Source organism: Nerophis lumbriciformis, linkage group LG33 (assembly GCF_033978685.3).
Source record: "Nerophis lumbriciformis linkage group LG33, RoL_Nlum_v2.1, whole genome shotgun sequence".
Taxonomy (NCBI): Eukaryota; Metazoa; Chordata; class Actinopteri; order Syngnathiformes; family Syngnathidae; genus Nerophis; species Nerophis lumbriciformis.
The window spans coordinates 21658307-21679810 of record NC_084580.2 but is presented as its reverse complement, the minus strand read 5'-3'; the positions used below and the strand labels follow the sequence as shown (position 1 = coordinate 21679810).

General features: G+C 38.6%; 3 protein-coding genes across 4 annotated transcripts in view; 2 read left to right on the top strand and 1 right to left on the bottom strand.

The window, feature by feature from the left end:
- Positions 1-20009, top strand: part of LOC133575681 (uncharacterized) — a 515078-nt gene extending 495069 nt beyond the window's left edge. Inside the window, exons 1-3 of one of the 2 annotated variants that reach the window (XM_061928405.2) lie at positions 7551-7947; positions 11531-11713; positions 17416-20004. In XM_061928405.2, the coding sequence (XP_061784389.1) occupies positions 7824-7947; positions 11531-11713; positions 17416-19184 (2076 nt within the window). In that variant the 5' untranslated portion in view covers positions 7551-7823 and the 3' untranslated portion in view covers positions 19185-20004. Of the gene's footprint in view, positions 1-7550; positions 7948-11530; positions 11714-17415 lie in introns of those variants that run through there. The other variant, XM_072912148.1, reaches the window with a different exon arrangement.
- Positions 1-21504, top strand: part of LOC133575685 (uncharacterized) — a 462851-nt gene that overhangs the window by 149380 nt on the left and 291967 nt on the right. The window lies entirely within an intron of this gene.
- The window catches only part of LOC133575760 (uncharacterized), a 551361-nt gene that overhangs the window by 380664 nt on the left and 149193 nt on the right, over positions 1-21504 (bottom strand). The window lies entirely within an intron of this gene.

The following is a 21504-nucleotide window of genomic DNA, read 5'->3' as shown; positions in this document are numbered from 1 at the left end:
AGAAAGTTGAGGAGTGCTCATCAACTTTGAAGTATTTAAAGGCCTACTGAAATGCCATTTTCTTATTTAAACGGGGATAGCAGGTCCATTCTATGTGTCATACTTGATCATTTCGGGATATTGCCATATTTTTGCTGAAAGGATTTAGTAGAGAACATCGACGATAAAGTTCGCAACTTTTGGTCGCTGATAAAAAAAAAGCCTTGCCTGTACCGGAAGTAGCAGACGAGTAGCGTGACGTCACAGGTTGTGGAGCTCCTCACATCTGCACATTGTTTACAATCATGGCCACCAGCAGCGAGAGCGATTCGGACCGAGAAAGCGACGATTTCCCCATTAATTTGAGCAAGGATGAAAGATTTGTGGATGAGGAAAGTGAGAGTGAAGGACTAGAGGGCAGTGGGAGCCATTCAGATAGGAAAGATGCTGTGAGAGGCGGGTGGGACCTGATATTCAGCTGGGAATGACTAAAACAGTAAATAAACACAAGACATATATATACTCTATTAGCCACAACACAACCAGGCTTATATTTAATATGCCACAAATGAATCCCGCATAACAAACACCTCCCCCCCTCCCGTCCATACAACTGAAACACCTGCACAACACACTCAATCCCACAGCCCAAAGTACCGTTCACCTCCCCAAAGTTCATACAGCACATATATTTCCCCAAAGTCCCCAAAGTTACGTACGTGACATGCACATAGCGGCACGCACGTACGGGCAAGCGATCAAATGTTTGGAAGCGTACTCACGGTACCGCGTCTGCGCATCCAACTCAAAGTCCTCCTGGTAAGAGTCTCTGTTGTCCCAGTTCTCCACAGGCCAATGGTAAAGCTTGACTGTCATCTTCCGGGAATGTAAACAATGAAACACCGGCTGTGTTTGTGTTGCTACAGCCGCCCGCAATACACCGCTTCCCACCTACAGCTTTCTTCTTTGCTGTCTCCATTGTTCATTGAACAAATTGCAAAAGATTCACCAACACAGATGTCCAGAATACTGTGGAATTTTGCGATGAAACAGACGATTTAATAGCTGGCCACCATGCTGTCCCAAAATGTCCTCTACAATCCGTGACGTCACGCGCTGACGTCATCATACCGAGACGTTTTCAGCAGGATATTTCGCGCGAAATTTAAAATTGCACTTTAGTAAGCTAAATTGGCATGTGTTGCAATGTTAAGATTTCATCATTGATGTATAAACTATCAGACTGCGTGGTCGGTAGTATGGAACAAGGAAACTCATAACCAGCGCCACTAACGGGGCCCAAAGACAGCGCTCAAGCCCAGAGGTGTGAAGATGTACATGAAAGCAAAACCAGGGCTGGACCAAGCAGTCCACTCAAGTCCGACAGCATAGAAGACCAGCCCAGGATTGTGACAGTGATGAGGCAGGGGCAAATAGTGCTGGACTTAAAGAACCTCATGGATTATGGGCCGTATTGTAAAGACATTTCCAGATGCCAAAGGCTTTGTGAGAAGTGTTTTGGTTCAAACCAAGACCAACACGGCTCAACGACCAATAGATAAGCTCTGCCTGCTAATGGAAGCAGCTTGATGGACTGAGGGGGGCTTCGCTTCTCCAGCCTCCATGACTCCATGAGCGCTTCAGATAGTCTGATATGACTATAGACTTTGATGACACTTAACTAGTAACTCCAGTAACTCAATTAATTTAGAATTTGAAGAACATAATTGTTTGGATTGGATTGTTCTATTATGGCTCCTTTGAATATTATTATTGATGCAATTGTGTTGCTGAAGCCCACAATTAGGGGCCGGGATGTTGGAGCCTATCTATATTATTTATTAATTAATTGTTATGACAATGAAATCAAATAATGCCAATGATGATGTTGATGAATTATTGGATGTTTTAGATGAATTATGTCATGACTTGGACTATGGCTTGGTTTATTCTCCCAAGGTGCAAGTGAATTGGACCAGATGTGGCGTGAAGGTGAATATATTATTTATTTAAACACTATAACTACAAAAAAAGTACAAACGAAAAGCGCGCACAGTGGCGGAGAAAACGACTTGGTTATGAAAACAAATACTTGCACAAAGGCAGAAACTATGAACAACAAAAAACACTAACTGTGGCTTAATAAACAAAAACTTACTTGGCATGGAACCGGCATGAAAAAAGAGCAGCAAGGGTCATAAGGGTGTGGAGAGTGTGCAGAAGCATAAATGCAGGGATGTCACCAGCAAGACAAACTGAAAACAATGAACTTAAATACTACAGACATGATTAACGAAAACAGGTGCGTGACTCAAAACGTGAAACAGGTGCGTGATGTGACAGGTGAAAACGAATGGGTTGCTATGGTGACAAACAAGAGTGCACAATGAGTCCAAACGTGGAACAGGTGAAACTAATGGGTAATCATGGAAACAAGACAAGGGAGTGAAAAGCCAGAAACTAAAGAGTCCAATAACTAAACAAAACATGACTAAAACAAAACATGATTACACAGACATGACAAATTATGATTGACTGATTGTTTTCAGCTGCTCACGCTCCTCCTGGTGAGCCACTTCCTCCTGCTATGATTAAGAAGACAGGACAGCTGAGTGCTCCTTTTGTCTGTCTGTCATGTTGAAGGAGTCAAACAGTTTATTTACCGCTAAATAAGTTCTTTTGATGAGAATTAAAGTCAACCACGGGGAATATTTTTTGTTTGTGAAAATAAATTATAATCATTTAGAATCTAGAAATATCTCCGCGAGTGCTTATTAAGGAATTCAGTGAGTCATAGACCTCCTCCTCAGGACTACTCTGCCATTTTTATTTTTTCTAACCTTTTTGAACACAAGAGTAGCCGTAACAGTCCCATTTACTCTCTGTAAAGCACCAGTTCCATTGGCAGCAAAACAGGCCCAGAGCATAATACTACCACCACCATGCTATACAGTAGGTGTGGTGTTCCTGGGATTAAAGGCCTCACCTTCTCTCCTCCAAACATATTGCTGGGTATTGTGGCCAAACAGCTAAATTTGTGTTTCATCTGACCACAGAACTTTCCTCCAGAAGGTCTTATCTTTGTCCATGTGATGTCAGATGAAACTAAAACGTAGCTGTTTGGCCACAATACCCAGCAATATGTTTGGAGGAGAAAAGGTGACTCCTTTAATCCCAGGAACACCATGCATACCGCCAAGCATGGTGGTGGTAGTATTATGCTCTGGGCCTGTTTTGTTGCCAATTGAACTGGTGCTTTACAGAGAGTAAATGGGACAATGAAAAAAGGAGGATTACCTCCAAATTCTTCAGGACAAGCTAAAATCATCAGCCCGGAGGTTGGGTCTTGGGCGCAGTTGGGTGTTCCAACAGGACAATGACCCCAAACACACGTCAAAAGTGGTCAAGGAATGGCTAAATCAGGCTGGAATTAAGGTTTTAGAATGGCCTTCCCAAAGTCCTGACTTAAATGTGTGGACAATGCTAGAGAAACAAGTCCATGTCAGAAAACCAACACATTTAGCTGAACCGCACCAATTTTGTCAAGAGGAGTGGTCAAAAATTCAAGCAGAAGCTTGTGGATGGCTACTGTTGCGTTTGGACCAGTTGTTCCTCCCAGGGAATTCAAGTCACAAGTCGCTCCCAAGCTCTTTACGACACTTAAAGCTGAGTAGAAAAACCACCAGAGACAGAATAGGTATTTTGTAATATATTTGCAAAGCTTTGTAAATATATTGAGACCAGTCCAGCATAGAACATTCAATCGCGCCGCTAAGATGGTCTGCCCCCCCTTGAAAAACCCTCTCCCCTCTTAAGTCTCTCTCCCTCCCACCCTCGCAGTCATGTCCCTCCAGCCCAAAACACATGCCCATTGTCCTCCGCACCTGGACATAAGGCTAGATAAGAGAAAGGATTATCTCTCTTTCTTACATTCCTCACTCAAGGTTAAGCACACAGTATTTGCAGACAACCAAAAGACCACAATTGGAAGAAAAACACTAGCTGTTTTGTAATATGATTATGAAATAAAAGAAGTAACACTTAAATTCGGATATATGTAAATATCTGCCTCCGACACTACCAAAAGCGCCTTATTGCAGGTAAACTTGCCAAGGGACATGTAAGCAAATATTAACATTGCTGTACGTATACTTTTGACCCAGCACATTTTCAGTAGAGCCATAATAAATTCATAAAAGAAGCAAACTTCATGAATGTTTTTTGTGAGCAACAAGTATGTGCTCCAATCACTACATCACAAACAAATAAGAGTTGTAGAAATGACTGGAAACTCCATGACATGATGTTCTTTACATGTGTATGTCAACTTTTGATGGCGACTGTATGTGCTGGTTCACATCTGAAACATCTTCTGGACCACTTCAGGAAGCATATTATTATTACAAAACACAAAACCAGTGAAGTTGGCACGTTGTGTAATTCCTAAATAAAAACAAAATAGGATGATTTGCTAATCTTTTTCCATTTATATTTAATTGAATGGACTGCAAAGACAAGATGTTTCATGTTGGAACTGAGAAACTTAATTTTGTTTTGCAAATCATTAACCTGGAATTTAATGGCAGAAACATGTTGCAAAAAAGTTGTCAGAGGGGCATTTTTACCACTGTGTTACATGGCCTTTCCTTTTAACAACACTCAATAAACGTTTGGGAACTGAGGAGACCAATTTTTAAAGGTTTTCACGTGGAATTCTTACAGGCAGGCCAGTCTAGTACCCACACTTTTTTACTACAAAGCCACGCTGTTGTAACACATAGCTTGGCATTGTCTTGCTGAAATAAGCAGGGGCGTCCATAATAACGTTGCTTGGATGGCAACATATGTTGCTCCAAAACCTGTATGTTCCTTTCAGCATTAATGGTGCCTTCACAGATGTGTAAGTTACCCATGCCTTGGGCACTAATACACCCCCATACCATCACGGATGCTGGCTTTTGAACGTTGCGCCTATAACAATCTGGATGGTTCTTTTCCTCTTTGGTCCGGAGGACACGACGGCCACAGTTTCCAAAAACAATTTGAAATGTGGACTTGTCAGACCACACAACACTTTTCCACTTTGCATCAGTCCGTCTTAGATGAGCTTGGGCTCAGCAAAGCCGGCGGCGTTTCTGGGTGTTGTTGATAAATAGCTTTCGCTTTGCACAGTAGACTTTTACTTGCACTTACAAATGTAGGGACAAACTGTAGTTATTGACAGTGGTTTTCTGAAGTGTTCCTGAGCCCAAGTGGTGATATCCTTTACACACTTTTGTCAGTTTTTGAGGGATCCAAGGTCACGGGCATTCAATGTTACGTGCAGTGATTTCTCCAGATTCTCTGAACCTTTTGATGATATTACGGACTTTAGATGGTGAAATCCATAAATTCCTTGCAAAAGCTCGTTGAGAAATGTTGATCTTAAACAATTTACTCAGGCATTTGTTGACAAAGTAGTGACCCTTGCACCATCCTTGTTTGTGAATGACTGAGCATTTCATAGAAGCTGCTTTGATACCTAATCATGGCACCCACCTGTTCCCAATTAGCCTGTTCACCTGTGGGATGTTCCAAATAAGTGTTTGATGAGCATTCCTCAACTCTTTTTTGCCACTTGTGCCAGCTTTTTTGAAACATGTTGACGACATCAAATTCCAAATGAGCTAATATTTGCAAAAAATAACAAAGTTAACCAGTTCGAACATGAAATATCTTGTCTTTGCAGCCAGTCAGTTGAATATAGGTTGAAAAGGATTTGCAAATTATTGTATTTTGTTTTTATTTACCATTTACACAACGTGCCAACTTCACTGGTTTTCGGTTTTGTATTTAAAAGAGTACATTTTGGAAATTAAAAAAATAAATTTCTTTTGTCCTTGGCTGAATGGTAAGTTGCCAACCTTGAGACCTCCGATTTCGGGAGGTGGGGGGTGGGGGCGTGGTCGGGGCTGGGGCGGGGCGTGGTTGGGGGCGTGGTTAAGAGGGGAGGAGTATATTTACAGCTAGAATTCACCAAGTCAAGTATTTCATACATATATATATATATATATGTATGAAATACATATATATATATATATATGTATGAAATATGTATATATATATATATATATATATATATATATATATATATATATATATATATATATATATATATATATATATATATATATATATATATATTTATATATATTTATAAAATAATAAATACAATTAAAAAAAAAATATATATATCTATATATATATATATAGATATATATATAGATATATATATATGTATATATATATATATATATATATATATATATATATATATATATATATATATATATATATATATATATGGATATCTACATCCTGAATTGATACTTCAAACTTGCATAAATAAATATTAAGGATTATAACATAACTTGGCTTCTGAGAGTTTCAAAATGTAATGAATAAAATGCTAAAGCTGTTGATAAACAAGCAATTATTTTAATAATTAAATATGGTCATTTTAAATGAATTATTATGATCATTTAAAATCAATTATTTCAAATATGTTTATTTTAATGTAAAATTCTATGGCTGGATGTAATAAGAAGTCACAAAAAAATACAAATAAAAATACAATTAATTTTGATGTTTTTAGCAAAATATAGTAAAAATGTATTTAGTTTTTTGTTTTTTTTTTATTAATAAATATATTTATTTTTAGGTAAAATAAACAAAATAATACAATTTATCTCTAGTCTGGATGATTTAGTTCTTGTCACCCTGTTGTCCTCCCGTCGTGAAAAAAGGTTGTCGTCCTCACTCAGGTTCGAATGAAAATTGGCTGAAAATCGGGAGATTTTCGGGAGAATATTTGTCCCGGGAGGTTTTGGGGAGAGGCGCTAAATTTCGGGAGTCTCCCGGAAAATTCGGGAGGGTTGGCAAGTATGGTTTCAGGATATTTGTATTTTTTTTGTTTGTTTTTGTTCCAATGGAAATACAGGTCAAGACAAAAAAATAATAAAGAATTGTTTAATTTTAGAGTTTTATATCTGTGATATTGTGTCCAGTCATCAAAAGCCCAGAAAGTTCAGGAGTTCTATAGTCAGAGTTCTGAAAAAGATGATATGCCGTATTTAAAATATTTTGAGCGAAAGCCTTTATAATTTCAAAATTAATTTTTGTTTATGTGCAGGTCGTACTTGTTATGTCCTCGGTTTCACCTATATGCTTATTTAGGTGTCTTCATTTAATAAAACATTTTTTATTAACAACTTTGAGAGTCCAAACTCTCCCTCACTCTCGTGACGTACTGGGAAATAAGTTAGCGAAAGAGAAGGTTAGGTTAGTAGTGGAAGATATTTTAGGATTGCACTCGTAGGATACAAAACATTATATACATTTTTTAAAAGACAGGGTTGAATAAAAGAATATAGAGTAGGGTTCCAGCTCCGTCCACACTCCATTTCAGTAAGTGGCGGTAATGCACACTAGAAGGTTGCTTGTCAACCGCCATTAAACCAAAGAAGAAGAAGATGCTCTACTAGTCTGCTGGAAATCGAAGGAAGAACGATGACAAAGCAAAATGGCGTTTGACGGAAAAGGCCTAAACGTGGCCATTATTGTTTCTCTATTTGTATTTAGTGCATACGTGTACGCATATATGTCGTGTAGTAGATGAAACATTGTTAGTCATTGTTTGTATCCGGATACATTAGTCTGAGCGCACTTTATCAAGTCTTGTGCTAGCTTAGCTTAGCGTGCTAGTTAGCTTAGCTTGTTAGCTGCTAACAAAGAGACGTGGACGTTATCAACACATCGCTAAGTAGAGATCAAATGTGAGTGTAAAGTGTTGTGATTGTGTGAAAATGTGCGAAAGGACGATAGCAAAGTATGAGGAGGAACTTTGTCCAACAAAAGAGGAGAAGGAGCGACAACATCAACTACTGGACGCTGTTTTCAAGAAACATCAAGTTGTGTTACACAGAACAGGTTTGTTGACTTCTTACTCTCACATCTTTACTAACTTTATATTTCATTAGTAACACTTCTCTTCAATATGTGGTCAATAGGAAGATGCTTTGATTTAAAGGGGAACATTATCACAATTTCAGAATGGTTAAAACCATTAAAAATCAGTTCCCAGTGGCTTATTTTATTTTTCGAATTTTTTTTCAAAATTTTACCCATCACGCAATATCCCTAAAAAAAGCTTCAAAGTGCCTGATTTTAACCATCGTTATAAACACCCGTCCATTTTCCTGTGACGTCACATAGTGATGCCAACACAAACAAACATGGCGGAAAGAACAGCAAGGTATAGCGACATTAGCTCGGATTCAGACTCGGATTTCAGCGGCTTAAGCGATTCAACAGATTACGCATGTATTGAAACGGATGGTTGCAGTGTGGAGGCAGGTAGCGAAAACGAAATTGAAGAAGAAACTGAAGCTATTGAGCCATATCGGTTTGAACCGTATGCAAGCGAAAACGACACGACAGCCAGCGACACGGGAGAAAGCGAGGACGAATTCGGCGATCGCCTTCTAACCAACGATTGGTATGTGTTTGTTTGGCATTAAAGGAAACTAACAACTATGAACTAGGTTTACAGCATATGAAATACATTTGGCAACAACATGCACTTTGAGAGTGCAGACAGCCCAGTTTTCATCAATTAATATATTCTGAAGACATACCCTCATCCGCTCTCTTTTCCTGAAAGCTGATCTGTCCAGTCGGAAATGCATCTGCTTTGAGTGTCGCAGGATATCCACACATTCTTGCCATCTCTGTCGTAGCATAGCTTTCGTCGGTAAAGTGTGCGGAACAAACGTCCAATTTCTTGCCACTTTCGCATCTTTGGGCCACTGGTGCAACTTGAATCCGTCCCTGTTCGTGTTGTTACACCCTCCGACAACACACCGACGAGGCATGATGTCTCCAAGGTACGGAAAACAGTCGGAAAAACGGAAAATAACAGAGCTGATTTGACTCTGTGTTTGTAATGTGTTTGAGAAAATGGCAGATTGCTGGGTAAAATTTAGAAAAAAAACTTTGAAAAATAAAATGAACCACTGGGAACTGATTTTTAATGGTTTTAACCCTTCTGAAATTGTGATAATGTTCCCCTTTAAAGACCAAAGTACTGCAAGAAAATGTATTTTTTTTTAAAGCAAAAGTTTAGTCTATTCCCAGTTACGAGTAGCCGCAACCTGTAATGTCTTTTCAAAGCGATTTTGAAGGAAGTAAGGGATTTACACTCCTTCATGACTATTGATAGGGAGTTCCACATTTTGGTGGTATAGCAGGCAAACAAATTAGAACCTTTTTTGGAGTGAAATCTGGGTTGAATGTGATTTGTACAACTACCTCTGGTGTTATAATGGTGAATATATTTTGGAAGTATCTAGACAGGTGAATGGGTATTTTGGTGGTATGGTGTATCTTGTACACCAGACCAACTGCAAGAAGATGTACTCTGTCGGCTACCAAGAGCCTCCCCACCTTGAGGAAATGGTTGGTGGTAAGTTGAAGCCGAGATGGATGGTTGAGTAGAAGCCCAATCATTTTGTTTTGGGCTGTCTGGAGTTTGTTTTTCAGGGCTTTTAAGGCGTCACGATACCAAACATGAACTCCGTAGTCAAAAAGTAGGGTTAAATGAGCGCTTACGTTCGTGTATTTCTACCCACCAACGGGGCGATCTTACTATGTATATCAGAATTCGTCGGTTGAGTCTTTGACTACTTTAGTAGTAATTTTTTCACTGGACGGATTAGCATCTACGATGCAGCCAAGATAGGTAATCTCATTTTTGTTTGTTGTAATATTGTCACCCACTTTGACTGTGAAGTTATTTACTTTTCTGAGGTTAGGAATTGACCCCAAAACCTGTGTACTTGCAAGTATCTGTGTTCCAGTCCCTAAGAAGATGTAAACCTGTATCAACATGTTTACACAAAACTCACACAGTCACCAAATACATTTTATGCTGTAATCAAATCTAATCATTTCACTTCCTCATTCTGACTTACATGCATCAATAAGTAAAGTAAACAATTATTTACAATAACCAAAGTAGTCAATTTATTAAATATTTATGTATTTATTTATAATATGCACGTATTAAAAGAACATAAAGCTGACTGACTTTCCGTCAGCGTGTCCTAGATTATCTCCAATTCCTAAAGAGGAATTGTTGATGGAGGTACTCCATAAAACACCACATAATAAAACATGTTTTGGTAACAAAATGACCACAAAAAAGAATTTTGCATGATGACAAAAAATGTTTTAAGTGATTTTGGACTTAAGATTTTTTATTTCCATTATATCGAAGTTATTGTAATGACTATGTCATTAAAATATTATGGTTAAGTTTAGAGATAAACTTGAATGGCGTGGCGCGATTGGGAGAGTGGCCGTGCCAGCAACCTGAAGGTTCCTGGTTCGAGCCCCAGCTTCTACCAACCGAGTCACGACCGTTGTGTCCTTGAGCAAGACACTTCACATTTGCTCCTGATGGGTCGTGGTTAGCGCCTTGCATGGCAGCTCCCGCCATCAGTGTGTGAATGGGTGAATGTGGAAATAGTGTCAAAGTGCTTTGAGTACCTTTGTTAGAATAATTATGTATATATTATCACACTAACTTTAGTATGCTTAAAGTCCGTTGCTTTAGTTATTAGCTATTGTGCTCAAGTTAGACTTTTCTAATCTATGCAAGGACAAAACTTCTTGTCTGAGGGGTGGCCTTAGCCACAGATGTTATCTTTGTTTTAGCCCGCTAACAGCCAAGGACTTCAAGGACCTCAACGAAGATAAGATGACAGCACGCAGGCGAAGCAGAGACTTCAAGGACCTCAACGAAGATAAGATGCCAACACGCAGACGAAGCGGGGACAAGGCGAAATCACAAGGCCCCCAGCCCATTCTGTCACGTACTGTGCGTCCTGGACCTGCTTTGCCTAATATATGTGACTGCTCCTTTTAGAGGCGGCCTCAGTGATGTTGACTATGGAACTCTGAATAAAAAGAGGGATGCGGGAGCTGAACCTTAGAGCAAGACTGTGACTAAGTGTGCAGCACCATGCGTTCTCTACATGAGCTAAATTGAACTCTGTCTCTGCATGATTCCTTGCTTCTTGTCTGATTAATAGATGTCATCAGTGTTTGAACCTGACAACTTTGAATGTAAAAAAGCGCTGTACAGGTATAATCCATTTACCATTTGCCATTCAGATAAAGTTTAGGTGTCATAGACCGTATACAGAATAAAATATTTACACACTTTACATCAGTGAGTGTAAAGTTAAGAATGCCTCAATCAATGCTGCCTCGTACTTATAAAAACTTTTCAAATTGCCCCCCATCCAATTTCCAAGTCTATTTTTGTACTCACTGTACCACTTATGAATTAATTTTAGGAAAAAAGGAGGTATTTCCCATGTTTTTATTGGTTGTTAAGCTACACACTTTTAACACAACACACGAAAGAACACAATGTCATTGTGTTAACAGTGTCAGTCCAAAACTATTTCTATTCTCTCTTAATCGTAATTACTTATTTACCCAACAGACGTCCAGCAGCCCCCCCACATTAAAGAGGAAGAGGAGGAATGTTGGATCACTCAGGAGGAAGAGTGTCTTCTAGGGCAGGAGGAGGCTGATCTCACCAAGTTTCCACTGACTGTTGTCTCTGTGAAGACTGAAGAGCATGAAGACAAACCACCTGAGTCCTCACAGCTTCATCACAGTCCAAGTAAGCACATATCATTTTATTCTCCGGGCATTCAATCCATCACAACTGGACTGTTCACTTTGTCTTAGAAGACGTTTGTCCTCTCATCCAAGTAGGCTTCATCAGTTCATGCTCATGGACTTAAGGTCTTAAATCTAATCATTGGAATTTAGAGGGGAACTGCACTTTTTGGGAGAATTTTTTCTTTCATTCTCAATCATTATAACAGACATGACGATGGATATATTTTAAAAAAATCATATTTTAACTCAATGTAAATAAAAGTCCACTTGCAATGGAGCCAATGGGAGGTCCTCTATAACCATCCAAAAAGCGCCAACAATACTCCATTTGCATTTCGTGGCTTGAATACCAACCAAGTATTAGTGATATTGTTATTATAAGCGCTGACTGTCAGGTTCAAACACTGATGACATCTATTAAACAGGACAAGAAGCAAAGAATCAAACAGAGACAGAATTCAATGTGGTTCAGTGAGGAGAAACGTGTACATCTGTACCCTTGTACAGTGTCATTACGCTCTGCCAAAAGATTGCACGCCTCCTCCTTTTATTTGGACCTTCCCTGACCACATGGCAACAGCTGCTTCCAAAGGGACGGGGTCGTAAAAGAGTTCAAAAAAGAGGTTGTCTGGAACTTGGGCAGATCCTGCCTTCTCTCCGCTTTGTAGTTCTTTTGGTTAAAACAATATCTTTCTGTTGATTACAATACATGAAAGAAACAGAAACACCTTCATGTTGGTTCCCCCCTTACACAGTGGAGTGTTACAAGCCTTCTTCTTGGTAGGTTCAAAGACAGCTTTTGTCTTCTTGCCAGGAACTCATTTCAACACCAAGTATTGTGATAACTTAGATATAATTATTCTGACACTAACGCAGACAAACTATTTATAGCTTGTGTGTCTATGTTGACATCACCGGCTGGTGAGCTCCTTCCTCGCCTCGGTGCTGGTGAAAGATTATTCCAGATCATGAATCGTGCCTCTCACCTGGATAGTAGAAGGATGAGGACGTGCTCTGACAAGTTGTTACCGTTTGACAGCCAATTTAGACCCGGCAATGGCGAACGACACAAAAAGACGCATAGCTTCACCCCCCTATTCCGTGCAACGACTATGAGTCATTCGTCATCTAAATGGGAATATAACAATAACAATATTCTATCAGTCTGCGTCATAGTGACAGCAGGCCATGTACAGTAAGTGATGTTTTATTATGTTTATTGGCTCTCAGGAAGTCTGCAGTGTGTAATATTCGGCGATGTTAAAAAAAAAAAAAAGAAGGGAACGTTGTGATGCGTTTATGAAATGAATGCGCTAATGAGCAAATATATGTAATTTTTACATCTTTTTAAACATGTGCCTGTTACTAAATGACATATATATACTTACTGTATGTACATAAAACCTTAATGGAGGGGCTCGGATGTTTTTTAAGTTATTTGTAGGCAGAATAGTGCGACTCTAATAGCCTCTATTGTAAGCAGACTTTTGATTGCATTTATTTACTATTTAAAATGCATAAAAAAGAAAAAACGTGCGGTTCTCCTTTAAGTGAAGTATATTTAATTTAGCGCTTTTCTCTAATGACTCAGAGTGCTTTACATAGAGAAACCCATGATCTAAGTCACATTTAAACCAGTGTGGGGGGCACTGGGAGCAGGTGGGTAAAGTACTTTGCCCAAGGACACACCGCCAGTGACTAGGATCGAACCTGGAACCGTCGAGTTGCTGGCACGGCCGCCCTACCAACCGAGCTACGCCGTTAGAATGTATTAAATTCTATCAAAATCTCGTATAAATCGTAAATAGATCCTAGAAATGTATCAATAATTCCATTAACAATATTTTTATTTAGGAACTTTCTAATCTAACGTGTTTCTATCTACACTTCTGTTAAAATGTAATAAGCACTTATTTTGTTGTTCGGTACTTTAGTTTTGGGTGATACTACAATTTTAGGTATCGATCCAGTACCAAATAGTTACAAGGGCAGTATTGGTCTTTTTCAGGATCATTGAATGATAACATTTTTGTTCGCAGTCATAATCAGACAAAAACACAGCATGGTGGTGTAAGAATATCTATTGAATATTTAAATATGGCTCTGAATTAAACCATTTGGTTTATGCCCTTAAAGTCTTCCTTATTTCCTGAATGTGTAAACCATAACAAAATCAACAAAATATATATAATACAAAATATTGATCAAACCGCTGTATCGACCTTATATTGATATTATACTTAGAGAGACTGTAGTGTGGCCAACTCATCCTCTATGGCTATTTGGAAAAGGAATAGTGGACCTTGAATTACTGTCAAGTAAACAAAGAAAGAGGAATGCAGATATGGTTGGTGAGTTTTATAACCTGGTTGAAACCAAATATAATCACTGGACTCAGATATTTACGGATGGATCCAAGGACCCAGAGAATAAGACCGGGTCAGCAATATCGGTACCGGATCAGCAGTTTGGGTGTTGCAAGAGAACATCAGATGATATTAGTGTGTGTGCAGCTGAACTGTTTGCCATATTACTGGCACTGGAATGGGCTGAAGAAAGTGGATGCAGGAAGATATTAATACGTAGTGATTCTGTTTCAACTCTTACAAATATTGAGTCAGGAAATGCTCAGCGTCATCAGGGAATATTGTATGAAATTGTATTTATCCACTCCAGAATGATGAGCGAAGGAATAGAAGTAGTATTTGTATGTGTACCTGCTCATGTGGGAATACTGGGAATGAAAGAGCAGATAGGCTCGCAAAAACAATGAGGTGTCAGGTTTGATGTCACGTGACATACATTTTTCAGCACTAAATATTTATAGACTGTTTTTTTTTTTTAAACACTGTTTTTATACACCAAATTTAAAAAATATATTTTTTATACATTGAATTTTTACCCACTAAATTTTAAAGTCAGAATTTGTATACACTGAGTTTTACAACACTAAATTTTTAAAAACAGAATTTTTGTACACTGGAGTTTTAAAACAGTAAATCTTTTCAAACACTGAATATTTGTACACTGAATTTCAAAACACAGATTTTTTTTAAGCACTGTTTTTTATACACCAAATAAAAAAATAAAAAAATAAATACATTTTATACACCGAATCTTAAAAACAATACATTTTAAAAAAACGGAATTTTTGTACACTGGATTTTTGTAATCTGAGTTTTAAAACACAACATTTTTTCAAGCACTGAAATTTTATACACTGAAATTTAAACCAATTTTTTAAACACTCTTTTTTTATACACTAAGTTAAAAAGAACGTTTACAATACATTTTTATACACTGAATTTTTCAGCACTGAATATTTATAAACTGATTTTTTTTAAACACTGTTTTTATACACCAAATATAAAAAATAATATTTTTTATACATTTAATTTTTACCCACTAAATTTTAAACTCAGAATTTGTATACACTGAGTTTTAAAACACTATATTTTTAAAAACTGAATTTTTGTATACTGAATTTTTGTAATCTGAGCTTTAAAGGGGAACATTATCACCAGACCTATGTAAGCGTCAATATATACCTTGATGTTGCAGAAAAAAGACCATATATTTTTTTAACCGATTTCCGAACTCTAAATGGGTGAATTTTGGCGAATTAAACGCCTTTCTATTATTCGCTCTCGGAGCGATGACGCCACAACGTGACGTCGCATCGGGAAGCAATCCGCCATTTTCTCAAACACCGAGTCAAAACAGCTCTGATATTTTCCGTTTTTTCGACTGTTTTCCGTTCCTTGGAGACATCATGCCTCGTCGGTGTGTTGTCGGAGGGTGTAACAACACGAACAGGGACGGATTCAAGTTGCACCAGTGGCCCAAAGATGCCAAAGTGGCAAGAAATTGGACGTTTGTTCCGCACACTTTACCGATGAAAGCTATGCTACGACAGAGATGGCAAGAATGTGTGGATATCCTGCGACACTCAAAGCAGATGCATTTCCAACGATAAAGTCAAAGAAATCTGCCGCCAGACCCCCATTGAATCTGCCGGAGTGTGTGAGCAATTCAGGGACAAAGGCCCTCGGTAGCACGGCAAGCAATGGCGGCAGTTTGTTCCCGCAGACGAGCGAGCTAAACCCCCTGGATGTCTTGGCTCACACCGTCCCTTATGCCACTGAAGATGATCAAGAGAAGAATATCGACCCTAGCTTCCCTGGCCTGCTGACATCAACTCCAAAACTGGACAGATCAGCTTTCAGGAAAAGAGCGCGGATGAGGGTATGTCTACAGAATATATTAATTGATGAAAATTGGGCTGTCTGCACTCTCAAAGTGCATGTTGTTGCCAAATGTATTTCATATGCTGTAAACCTAGTTCATAGTTGTTAGTTTCCTTTAATTCCAAACAAACACATACCAATCGTTGGTTAGAAGGCGATCGCCGAATTCGTCCTCGCTTTCTCCCGTGTCACTGGCTGCCGTGTCGTTTTCGTCGGTTTCGCTTGCATACGGTTCAAACCGATATGGCTCAATAGCTTCAGTTTCTTCTTCAATTTCGTTTTCGCTACCTGCCTCCACACTACAACCATCCGTTTCAATACATGCGTAATCTGTTGAATCGCTTAAGCAGCTGAAATTCGAGTTTGAATCCGAGCTAATGTCGCTATAGCTTGCTGTTCTATGCGCCATGTTTGTTTGTGTTGGCATCACTATGTGACGTCACAGGAAAATGGACGGGTGTATATAACGATGGTTAAAATCAGGCACTTTGAAGCTTTTTTTAGGGATATTGGGTGATGGGTAACATTTTGAAAAAAACTTCGAAAAATATAATAAGTCACTGGGAACTGATTTGTAATGGTTTTAACAATTCTGAAATTGTGATAATGTTCCCCTTTAACTTGTTTTTTCAACAATTTCGTACCTTGTGCCGTTCAGAGATCAATTTGAGGTGTCAGCCTGTCAACTTATATCACTCTGCGACATCAGAATCACTTTAAAACAGTTGTAAACTCGCCGTAGCTTTTGGCTCTGAACTGCGGCAAGGCGCCGTTGGCTTGAGGCTATCGGCTCTTCCAACTCGCCTTATTTCAGCGTATCAGTTCCTCTCAACTGACCAAAATCAGATTGAAGATGCCAAGTGACTCTCCTGTGGCTGTGATCACAAATCAGTGGTCAAAATCTTCAGACTTAACAAAAACTCCGGTAGCAGAAGCGGGATCCTTTTTCTTTTGCGTCCTTTCTCATTGACAGGAAGTGATTACTTCTTCCTAATTTAACTGCGGCGACACTATCTAAATGAAAGCAAAACAGATGTCATCTTTTTTGGCCAACATGTTGACTGTGCGCATGCCTTTTTAGAGCAGACATGTCTCTAAAGATGAATGTGAAAATGACAGTAATTATTGTCCACCAGCAGGAGGAGCTCATCACTAGTACTACTGCGTGGAGGCTGGCATGTGGTACATTATTTCCTGTGTGTGTATGACTTATTCAGAGGGAGAACAGCACACTTTCACGTATGGCGTCTACCATTAAGGATTGCAGGAATGACTTTTAGGATGTTTTTATATGAATAAGGTGGATTGGACGTTGGCCTGGGAAGGCATTCCCCTGAAGGTCTTCTTCATGTGTCAGCTGGAAGTACCCTGACTGCTGTGAGGGGAATATGTTGGTGTGACTGAGCAAAGCTGGATTTTTGTAAAGATTTTTTTGTTTTCTCCTGTGCCGCAGACCTTGATGAAGAAACTCTACCTCGTGACCAAAAGGAGGAACCACATTCCCCCCACATTAAAGAGGAAGACGAGATGCCACGGACCCATAGTTTTAAACTGACCCTTCACAAGAAAGGGCAAGCGGAGGACCCACTGATCTTACGCATCAAAAATGAAGAGGAGGACCCACTGACCCCTCACTTTAAGGAGCAAGAGAACCCACTGACCCCTCACATTAAAGAAGAAGAGGAGGACCCACTGACCCCCTACTTTAAAGAGGAAGAGGAGGAACACAGCATCAGTCAGCCTAAATGTTTGGAGGAGTTCCCAGTGACTGGTGTCCCTGTGAAGGGTGAAGACGATGAGGTCAAAGGTGAAAGTGAGGAGAAGAGAGAGGCGGAGCCTCCAAGCAGCAGCTCAACACAACACATGACAACAGAAGCTGATGGAGACCACTGTGGAGGATCACAAGCAGACAAGCTCTTAGCTCCACTATCAGATAGTGAGGACACAACGTCACACTCTCCTGACACTGATGATGAAGACTCTAAAGATGATAAGACATGTCACACTGACAACACTCACTTCAAATGTTCTCTTTGTGACAAAACCTTCAACTGCAGTAGTGGTCTTTATAGACACATGAGAACACACACTGGAGAAAAACCTTTTATCTGTTCAATCTGTGGTAAAGGTTTTGCTCAAAGTTCATGTATGGAAAAACACATGAGAACACACACTGGAGTAAAACCTTTTATCTGTTCAATCTGCAGTAAAGGTTTTGCACTAAGGCACCATTTGAAAAGTCACATGAGAACACACACTGGTGAAAAACCTTTTTGTTGCTCAGAATGTGGTAAATGTTTTGTAACAAGTCAGAGTTTGAAGTTACACATACGAACACACACTGGAGAAAAACCCTTTTCTTGTTTAGAATGTGGTAAATGTTTTGTAACAAGTAAGAGTGTGAAAGTACACATGAGAACACACACTGGAGAAAAACCTTTTTCTTGCTCAGAATGTGGTAAATGTTTTGCAAAAAATCAGAGTTTGAAATTACACATGAGAACACACACTAAAGAAAAACCTTTTTCTTGCTCAGAGTGTGGGAAATGTTTTGTGGCAAGTCAGAGTTTGAAATTACACACGAGAACACACACTGGAGAAAAACCTTTTTCTTGCTCAGAATGTCGTAAATGTTTTGTAAGAAGTCACAGTTTGAAAGTACACATGAGAACACACACTGGTGAAAAACCTTTTTCTTGCTCAGAATGCGGTAAATGTTTTGTAACAAGTCAGGGTATGAAATTACACTTGAGAACACACAGTGGAGAAAAACCTTTTTGTTGCTCAGAATGTGGTAAATGTTTTGTAAAAAGTCAGAGTTTGAAATCTCACATGAGAGTACATACTGGAGAAAAACCTTTTATCTGTTCAATCTGTGGTATAGGTTTTGCACAACGGTCAGGTGTGGATAATCACAGAAGAATACACACTGGAGTAAAACCTTTTATCTGTTCAATCTGTAGTAAAGGTTTTGTACAAAGTCACCATTTGAAAAGACACATGAGAATACACACTGGCGAAAAACCCTATATCTGTTCAATCTGTAGTAAAGATTTTGTGCAAAGTCAACATTTGAAAGTACACATGAGAACACACACTGATGAACAATCCAAACACGCAGGAGAGAAAGTGTTGAGTTGCGGTGTGTGTGGTGAAAGATTCTCTCATAAGTACCAGTGTAAGAAACACAAGTGTGCTGGTGAGAACAGCAGCAGCAAATGAAACTGCAGGATTTGAAATAAACTGTCAAGACTTTAATTTGGACTTTCTAACAACATCAGCACATATAACATGTGTGACATTGTTGTTTGTGTAACAATCTTTTTAATATGCTTCTACATTTATAGAGTAGATATTTCATATTAGTGCTTTTTTCAGTCAAGTACATGCATTAATATGCAACATAGTGTACTTTTAATAACAGGTGAGAGTAAACTACAAGACATATTTTACATAAAATAAGCATTTTTCATGTGTATATATATTCATAATACAATTTTAGACTTTATTCATAATATTGTTTTTTTTTTTAGGTGTTTGGATAATGGAAGTGTGACATGTTTTTATTTGTAATTGTGAATGATCCCATAGATTAGCACCTTTATATGATATACATATGTACTGGTTCACATCTGGACCACTTCAGGAAGCATATTATTTACTTTATACATCATTTGAACAGTTGTCTTTTATACCATTTTAAAATGTGTGACTTTATGAATCATTTGTTGGGTCTCTATAATCAATTGTATTAATGATCTTTATCACTCTCTTTTGTAATATGATGACTGTGTTGTGATTGTTTTACATGTATGTCCCCAGACCTTTATGCGATATAAAAGTGAGAGAAAATGGCTGAATTGTTTGTGGAAGGATGGTTTTGTTTTGACAAACTTACATTTGTGGATAAAACAAAAACTCCCATTATTTTGTTTTAAACATTTTTTGTGTTTTATTTTCTTTTTTAACCTCCCCAAAACAATATCAATTTCAGAAAACAAGTTTGGAGTGTCAGGCAATATTATTATTATTATTCGCATCAAGCTAGTACATTTTTGGAAAAGTGGGGCCTTAATTAACTTATGCGTTTTTTTGTTAGTCAATTTCTCTGTTGGCTCTGACAATTGAAACATTACCTGGAGGTAGTTTGGCTGAGTCCGCTCTCAGTGCTGCTGGAGTGACCGCCAAGTGCCGAGCCGTGATGAAGTTAGTTTCAAGTTGTCAACATCCAGCCAGACTGACTTTTTGTCCCCGGCATTGAAAACTCATGCCCGTCTGTCAGCTCGTGCAGAAAAGTGCTTTCCATTAAGGGACCGTCAATAAAGTACTTGTCAATGGCTCATAGATAACATTTCCATCGTCAGCAGCTTTAGTCATGTGACCTAGAACCGCAAACCCACCTTCATATTGTTTGTTCATCATTACTATGGCCGGCTTTCCAGTTTTTTATTTTTTCTTCATTTGGAAAATTTCATTCAACAGCTTTGTAGTCATGTTTCCTAGAAAGCAAAAACCCTTTCATAATGTTTGTTCACCATTTATATATTGGGCTCATGCATGGTTTTTATAGTATTATGTCCCTGTTCCGCTGACCAGTGATAGGCTCTTACATTCCCATGCTTGCCCTCAAAAGTCAACAACCGGGAAGTCCTTGGGTACGTTTGACACTCTTGACATGGTGTCTTTACTGATGACACTTCTGTGGCATTTATGCTACAAAAATAGTGTCCCGGATGTGCTTACCTTCTTGGTAGAATCCTGACATCAGTTGTCACAGACTCGGTAATGTGTTTAACTTGAATTGTTTCACGGTGTATTGTCCTCAAGCTAACATTTTTCTCCTGAACTGACTGTTTCGTTGGGCTGTTTCAAACACTAAACTGTAAACTTGTTACCTCTGGGGCTTGTTTTAGACTGTATAACTTGAAACTGACGGTAATCTACCAAACCAAAAACCAGTGAAGTTGGCACGTTGTGTAAATGGTAAATAAAAACAAAATACAATGATTTGCTAATCCTTTTCAACTTATATTTAATTGAATAGACTACAAAGACGAGATACTTAACGTTCGAACTGGAAAACATTATTTTTTTTGCAAATATTAGCTCATTTAGAATTTGATGCCGACATGTTTCAAAAAAGCTGGCACAAGTGGCAAAAAAGACTGAGAAAGTTGAGGAGTGTCATGTCTGTGTAATCATGTTTTGTCTTAGTCATGTTTTGTTTAGTTATTGGACTTTTTAGTTTCTGGCTTTTCACTCCCTTGTCTTGTTTCCATGATTACCCCATTAGTTTCACCTGTTCCACGTTAGGACTCATTGTGCACTCTTGTTTGTCACCATAGCAACCCATTAGTTTTCACCTGTCACGTCACGCACCTGTTTCACGTTTTGAGACACGCACCTGTTTTCGTTAATCATGTCTGTAGTATTTAAGTTCATTGTTTTTCAGTTTGTCTTTCTGGTGACATCCCCACATTTATGCTTTGCACATTTCTGACTCTTTTTTCATGTCCATCGTTCACGTTGCTCCTTTTTGTTC